Here is a 7774-nt window from a genome sequence, read left to right as displayed (position 1 = left end):
GTTTTTTTTGTTTTAAGATAGCGACCTTTATGTCTCTGATTGCGTGACCAGAGAGATTGAAGTGTTCTCCGACTGGTTTATGAATGTTATAATTCTTGACATCTGATTTGTGTCCATTTATTCTTTTACATAGAGACTGTCCAGTTTGACCAATGTACATGGCAGAGGGGCATTGCTGGCACATGATGGCATATATCACATTGGTGGATGTGCAGGTGAATGAGCCTCTGATAGTGTGGCTGATGTTATTAGGCCCTGTGATGGTGTCCCCTGAATAGATATGTGGACACAGTTATGTGCCCTGAATAGATATGTGGACACAAGTCATGCACATTGTGTAAAGAGTTGTCACTTTGGATGGGCTATCACCAGCAGGAGAGTGAATTTGTGTGGGGGGGTGGAGGGTGAGAAAACCTGGATTTGTGCTGGAAATGGCCCACCTGATGATCACTTTAGATAAGCTATTACCAGCAGGACAGTGGGGTGGGAGGAGGTATTGTTTCATATTCTCTGTGTATATATAAAGTCTGCTGCAGTTTCCACGGTATGCAACCGATGAAGTGAGCTGTAGCTCACGAAAGCTCATGCTCAAATAAATTGGTTAGTCTCTAAGGTGCCACAAGTACTCCTTTTCTTTTTGCGAATACAGACTAACACGGCTGCTACTCTGAAAACTGTAATTAATGTAATTGATCCATATTCATTATAATAAATGGAATACTGAGTGGGGACATGGAGAAGGGTGAAGCACTGGTTCCCCCAAGCCTGGGGAGTGCATTGGGTGACCGCTCCCTCCCCCCCCCAATAATGAGGGAGTCACTGTGGCTGGTTCCCCCAGGTGTGGATGGGCGCATTGCGGGGGAGGGGGAACACTACTGTAAAGCTCTCCTGCGCTACCCTGGGCTCCCTCTTTCCATGTGCTGGCTCGTAGCGCCACCTAGCGGCAACTTCCACGGCCGGCATCTAGGGCCCCCTATTCTGTCGGCGGATAAGTATCCCGCTGACAGCGCCTTTAAGCGGAAAGTACCAAGTGTGGGGGTTCTTGTTCATACGTTATTTGATTTGAGGTCTTCCCAGCTCGGTCGGGATGCGGGTCGGCGAGCGCGGCCGAGTGAGCGAGGAGCGTCACCGCGGCTGAGCCGGGACCGACCTAGGCCGGGGCGAGGGAGCTGGTAACTGGGATCTCCCCCTCCGCAGATGGGCCAGTAGTTCAGTCCAACATGGCTGCCACCATGAAGAAAGCGGTGAGCGCGGGGGGGGACCCGCCTCGGGGAGCCTTGAGTCCGTCTTCCCGCTCTGCGTCCCCCTCCGGCTGCGGGGCCGGCTCTGCGCCGCCTCCCCGCCCCCATCCGTAGGGGCCCCCTGGCGCCGCTCTGCTCCCGCCTCGTCTGAGGGGCCCGGGGCCTGCTCTGCGCCTCCTCCCCCCAGGCTTCCCCTCCCCTCCTCCGCGGGGTTGGCGCTGCCTGAGCGGCCCCGGGAGGCACCGCTGGCTCGCCCTGTGGCCCGCCCTGTCCTCGGGGAGTGCTGGGTCTGTAGGGGAGCCTCAATCCTTTCCCCGGCATTGGGGGGGCGGCACTGATCCCTCCCCCCGCTCCCCTCCTGCTGCTCTGTGTGTTGTGTGCTCCCACGGGCACTTCCCTGGTACCCCTTGGTATGCGCTGGGGCTCCCTGTTGGCTTCCCCGCCCCAGGAGAGGCAGGAATGCCCCCCCCCCCCATGCTTTTCAGCTTGGTGGGGGTCCCTTGGCCTAGTCCCTGCGTGTGCCCGTTCATGTTTTCTCCACAGTGCTGGTCAGTTTAAAAGGTAACTGACTATTTTACTGTCAGGTCTACACTGAAATCTCTTGGCCTAAAAATGATTGGGAGGGAGCAATTTAGTTTAATGATGTTTCTCAAGAGGCAAAAGCCCCAGTGTAGATGCGCTTAAATCAGCATAAAAGTGCTTTTGTCAGTATCCTACTGGGGGAATGAGTATAAACTATACTGGTAGAATCACTCTTTTGCTGATATAAGCTGTATGCAGAGGAGGAGCATCTGCTGGCATAACTGTACTGGCAAATCTTTTCTAGTATAGACCTGTCCTTAAGAAAGAAACTATGAGAAATATAAAGTTTGTCATTTTTTACCTAAAAGTTAACAATCTTGGCAGTATTACTTCATCTTCATTCTCCCTAAAAACATTATATAACAATTCAATCTTCTCTGTAACCTCTCCCCCCTGTGCAGGCTGCTGAAGATGTCAATGTTACTTTTGAAGATCAACAGAAAATTAACAAATTTGCAAGAAATACCAGTAGGATCACAGAGCTGAAAGAAGAAATAGAAGTTAAAAAGGTACCTTTGCTATCTACTGACATGTTATTAGGGGCACTGAGCTTATCTTTGATACAGCTCAGAATTGGGGTTCAAATCTGTAGTAGGGGCTGGAGGGCACTATAAGTAGAAGAACTTTGGTTCTGGCTTTGCTTTTGGAGTCTAATCTGTCTATAAAGTCAGTTTGAAAATAGCTAAAGGAAATGAAGATGGAAAAAGTGATTAGGTATAGGAAGTAATGCTGCGAGAAGCACAAATGACTAACACATTCAAGATAAATATATCTTCTACTTGTGCAATGCTTAGAACCCCTTAATGGTCATTTATGGGGAAAAAGGTGGTTATAGGTGTGCGTCTGGGGATTAATCAAGGATTATTCAGACCTTTTGCTAAACTTTCTGGGCCAGACTCCCCACAGCATTACTCTAGAGTTATGATGGTGCTACTCCGTTGAAATCCTAATCCACAATTGCTGAGTTCATTTGAAGTGGCCTTACTGCAGTATATGTGAACCCCTTATGTTTAACAATCTGTCCCAGCTTGTATTTAGCTCAGGCATAAGAAGGGCCATAACTGGGTCAGACCAAAGGTCTGTGTAGCCCAGTATCCTGTCTTCTGACAGTGGCCAATGCTTCAGAGGGAATGAACAGAACAGGGCAATGGAGTGATCTATCCCCTGTCATCTAGTTCCAGCTTCTCACAGTCAAAGGATTAGGGGCATCCAGAGCATGGGGTTATGTCCCTGACTATCTGGCTAATAGCCATTGATTGACCAGTCCTGCATAAACTTATCTATTTCTTTTTTTGAACAGTTATACTTTTGGCCTTCACAACATCCCATGGCAACAAGTTCCACAAGTTGATTGTGCAGTTTGTAGAGAAATATTTCCTTACCTGCCCCAGATCTGAAGAAGAGCTCTGTGACTCTCAAGAGCTTGTCCCTTCCACCAACAGAAGTTGGTTCAATAAAATATATTACCTCACCTACCTTGTCTCTCCCAAGTATACCTGACAGTTCTGCTGATCCTCCTCCAGATTATGCCTCTACAGCTCAGAATAGCTTTGATTATAAAGTAGATGTTAATGCATAAATCACATTGGATAAGGTGACCAGTTTTTTGACTGTGTTTTGACTTCACAGAAACAACTTCAGAATTTGGAGGATGCATGCGATGACATGATGATGCTTGATGATGATGATTCCATACTGATACCCTATCAGATTGGTGATGTCTTTATCAGTCATTCCCAAGATGAGACACAAGAGATGCTGGAGGAGGCAAAGGTTTGTGAGGGTGGGAGAGTCCCTTTGATATATTCAGTGCTACAGAGAGCTCTACATTAGGAGGGGTGTTCTGATGGTCATGAGCTGTTCATCTGTTGCTTAGAACCTTTCTCTTTCTGAATATCTTTGACATAGTACCAGGTTAAATATTAATAATGACTCTAGTCTGAAATCTCCAAGTTAGCTACAGAAGAAGTGCTGCATGGGCAATAACAGCGCAATTGTTCCTCCTGCTGCCTCATCAGCGTGTATTATGCTGATCTGGAGGAGTGATGGGACTATATACAAGGGTGCTGGGCCATGATTCAGTCTTTGGCTTTTGCTGAGCATGCACTCGTATTTTCTGATGTAGATCTACCTCTCTATTAGTAACTGAAGAGATGCCACCAACAAACTTAACGTGTGGCCGAGAACAGCTAGTGGAGAGTAATTGTGTCTGGTCACTACTGACGTGGATTTGAACTTGCAACTGAAAACTCTGAATTCTGTCCTGTTCCCAGTCCAGGAATCCTCTTAAATAATTGGAATATAGTTTGCTTGACATATGTAATCTATAGGTAAACAAATGAGAAACTTTGCTTCTCATGCTTTGGTATTAATTTAACCAATATTTTGTCTTCCAGAAAAACTTACAAGGAGAAATTGAAGCGTTAGAATCTCGAGTGGAATCAATTCAGAGGGTATTATCTGACCTGAAGGTTCAGCTTTATGCAAAATTTGGAAACAATATAAACCTTGAGGCTGATGACAGTTAATTTTTTTTTTGAAATACACAGGATGTAGTTTTTTGTATTGGTTTATTAAATGTGACTCTTGACATTTCTCTTCTTTCCAATAATGTTTTTTAAAAAATCCTACTCCTTTATTGTTTTATAGCTTTCCAGTCATGAGTTCTACCTATATAATGAAAGCTTTCTTATTTTGCTTACCTACAATTATTTATTTGTTTCAGGAAAAGCAATAGCCTTCCATGTATTGCTGATGCACATCAAGACTGAGATCTTTACATTCTCTTTATTAAAATAATAATAAAGTCAAGCAAATATCATACTTTTCCCTTGTTTTTGTTTGTGGAAATGCTAAAAATCTGAAATTTCTGCAGTCAAATATATTGGCTTAATCTGTCCTCACTTACAATAATGGTTAACAATTGTTCTATAATACTTTAGTATGATTATGTTTAATGATGCTCTTACCTGCTTTGTAAATTGCTTTGATGTCTATTGATGAAAAGCACAATATACGATCGTTTATTAATCCATGACATGCTGCTTTTCATCCAAGGATCACAAAGCACTTCATAAAAAATTAAGTATCATCATTCCCACCTCACAGATGAAGCAACTGAGGTTAAGGAAAGTTTTTAGTTGCCAAAATCACCGTAGCCCATCCAATGCTTTCAGACTTATGCTATCTCGAAACTAATTTTCATTTTGTTTAGACTAAATATCTAGTTTTTATTATAATGGCTTACCTTAAAAACTTTATTCTGGTGTTTGAGCCCGTAGGGTACATTGAGTCATGTTTTCAAGCTTTTCTCTATAGCCTGGAGGACTAGAAGCTTACTTTAATATAAAAAACAAAGAGAAAGCTGAGAGTCTCACCTAATCATATCCGTCCAGAGCTTCAAAGCTGGTGGCCTGCATCCTAGGGGAATCCTCAGCCCTGATTTAAGCCCAGCCTCCTGAGAGATCGTCAGAAGCTGGCAAACTCAGCACAGACCCTCCTAAACTAACCAGAAATGAAATGGCAAGTCAAGGGGCGTAGGCACCTAGGCAGCTTCAGTAACCCATTTTCTAGCAACTGAAACAGTTTGTCTCTTGATCACAATTGACATCTGTAACACTCAGCCTATGTTTCCTTCTGCTCCTGGGTCTCTCATGTGGTGCTGTGCTGCTCCCCCACCTGTTGGTGGCCTGCCTCCAGCCCTCTTCCTGCAGCATCTGACAGGTATCATGTCTTCGGCATGCTCAGAATGCACCTTCAGGATTGTGTTCTGCTGTGAGATAGATGTTCTCCCACCTAGTTTGAGAATCTTCAAGACTTTTGGGGCTTCAGCTTGAGCTAGGGATCAAAGCAGCTGTGGGGTGGCTTTACAAATTCTGGCCAGTGGAAACGTAAGTGCCTACATTCCTAGGCACCTGTGGGGTTAGGCAACAGCTGAGCAGTGGTTTTGAAAGTGTCAGTGAGGGCTAAACAGCTGACGTAGGGCCTTAGAGGCATACAATGTGACTGCATATCTTTTGATTGGGGCCATATTTCCTGGAGCTGGGCTTGCCAAACTTGCCAAAATATGCAAAACTTACAATAAAATCACAGGTTTCAGAGTAACAGCCGTGTTAGTCTGTATTCGCAAAAAGAAAAGGAGGACTTGTGGCACCTTAGAGACTAACCAATTTATTAGAGCATAAGCTTTCGTGAGCTACAGCTCACTTCTTCAGATGCATATCGTGGAAACTGCACAAGAGTTAGTTGCACTGTTAGTTGGGCCCTTGTTATTTCAGCTCACCTCTTTCTTGCTATAATGCTCTCTTCTAAGGCACTTAAGTAAGCCGGTGGAGTGTTTAAACCATGATGGTACTACAAGATGAGCATTGTAATGAGAGGATGATCTCTACAGTCAGGAGTCTTTAAAGTCCTAGATTTACTGAACTCCAGGTTATATCGCATAACCTTTGTGTACTCCAGGCAGGAAGTGTAAGAGAGCTCTGGTTTCTGAGGTGTCCAGGGGAAGCAGAGAGACTTCAGTTGGCTGGAGCATTGGATGGGTGTGTTTTTATAAAATGAGTATCCCAGTTGCATAGTACAGCTCTGTTCCTAGCTACCCAAAAGTGAAAAAAAAAATTGCTTCTGTTTCCCTAGACTTAAGTACTACTCATAAACATAAATATTGGACTCCTTGTTCAATGTACTTCAGCAATATCTCGCTAGCATAGTGTTAACTGAGAATTGGAGTATTATATCCAAACGGTAAAGAGTTAAGTTGTTAATCTTTAAAATCTGGAATTTTGTTCAAGTTGATTGTAATGTAGTGTTTAAGGTTCTTATAATTGTAAAGCAAGGCAGTATATCACAATAAGGATTTGACAAATAGATGCATCTGCAGTATACAAATAAAGCTACTATCCAACACATACTGCAGTTTGAGAGCTGAACAGAGCAAGGTTGCAGATAAAGGAAATGCTAGTGTACGGAGTTCCTTTTATGAACAGAGACACAAAGCAACTGGACTTTTTAAGCAGGTGTTTCAAATAAATTTGTCTTTACATCTCTAAAGCTACATGGTATCCCCCACTGGAAAGAATGAGAGCTTGATTTCATTAGTCATGGAGTTTGGACCATAATGATAACTATCCAGCAGATGGCATTGAAGTGCCAAAAATCCTTCTTCACAGTAAGACACAGAACAATGCCTTTAGGTTAATTTATTAAAATAAAACTTTAGATGTGGTGTTGACACTGTCATGAGCTCTATTTGCCAGCGTGAAGATCTTTTCTTTGCACAGCCCTGACCTGTGCGCAGCCTCTGCAGTCAGAAATGTACTCATCGTACTAAAGCCTGCAGGCTTTGGGTATTTAAGCAATAACCATTATGATAGTAAAAAGAAAAGGAGTACTTGTGGCACCTTCGAGATTAACAAATTTATTTGAGCATAAGCTTATGCTCAAATAAATTTGTTAGTTTCGAAGGTGCCACAAGTACTCCTTTTCTTTTTGTGAATACAGACTAACACGGCTGCTACTCTGAAACCTGTCATTATGATAGTGTGGTTTCCAGGTTAGTAGCCTTTCTGTGGGGATGGCTCATTCAAAAATGAGAACTGCAACTAATAAGGGTCAAATATTTAATACCAATGAAAGTTTTGAAGAACTGTAGAGACCCTAATGCTGTAACTGTCTGGAGGTGATGATAACCTTCCACATCTTTAACAGATGAAGCGCCCAAACATCTTTGTATACCCAAGAGTGTTGCCACAATTTTCATAATATTCTGCAAGGTCCTAATAGAATGGCAGTAGCCCAATTAGTTTCTCTTTGTAGCTGTGTTGTTGCTCGAGCCCTTAGAATAAAAAAATCACAGCATGCTTGTGGGCGCAGAAGTTATTTTCTGCATGCTTTAGGGATTACTGAGCTCAACTTCTGTGCTAGGTGGTGCTTTAATTAATGTTGTGTACTGC

At 43.5% G+C, this 7774-nt stretch overlaps 1 protein-coding gene across 1 annotated transcript; it reads left to right on the top strand.

Annotated features, from left to right (window-relative positions):
* The first annotated feature begins 1122 nt into the window (after nucleotides 1-1122).
* On the top strand, nucleotides 1123-7184 carry PFDN4 (prefoldin subunit 4). Its single transcript, XM_073309331.2, has 4 exons — nucleotides 1123-1244; nucleotides 2225-2332; nucleotides 3453-3596; nucleotides 4220-7184. The coding sequence occupies exons 1-4, from the start codon at nucleotides 1221-1223 to the stop codon at nucleotides 4349-4351; spliced, it is 408 nt and encodes a 135-aa protein (XP_073165432.1). The 5' UTR covers nucleotides 1123-1220; the 3' UTR covers nucleotides 4352-7184.
* The last annotated feature ends 590 nt before the right edge of the window (nucleotides 7185-7774 follow it).

Source organism: Lepidochelys kempii, chromosome 13, assembly GCF_965140285.1.
Source record: "Lepidochelys kempii isolate rLepKem1 chromosome 13, rLepKem1.hap1, whole genome shotgun sequence".
Taxonomy (NCBI): domain Eukaryota; kingdom Metazoa; phylum Chordata; order Testudines; family Cheloniidae; genus Lepidochelys; species Lepidochelys kempii.
Note: the sequence above shows the minus strand (reverse complement) of the source record. Positions and strands in the feature narration are given on the sequence as shown.

Bases quoted from the DNA above. Each gene is read 5' to 3' on its own strand.
- PFDN4 (XM_073309331.2), top strand. From the start codon at position 1,221: ATGGCTGCCACCATGAAGAAAGCG. The intron at 1,245-2,224 runs GTGAGCGCGGGG...CCCCCTGTGCAG, and splicing joins CTGCCACCATGAAGAAAGCG to GCTGCTGAAGATGTCAATGT. The intron at 3,597-4,219 runs GTTTGTGAGGGT...TTTGTCTTCCAG, and splicing joins AGATGCTGGAGGAGGCAAAG to AAAAACTTACAAGGAGAAAT.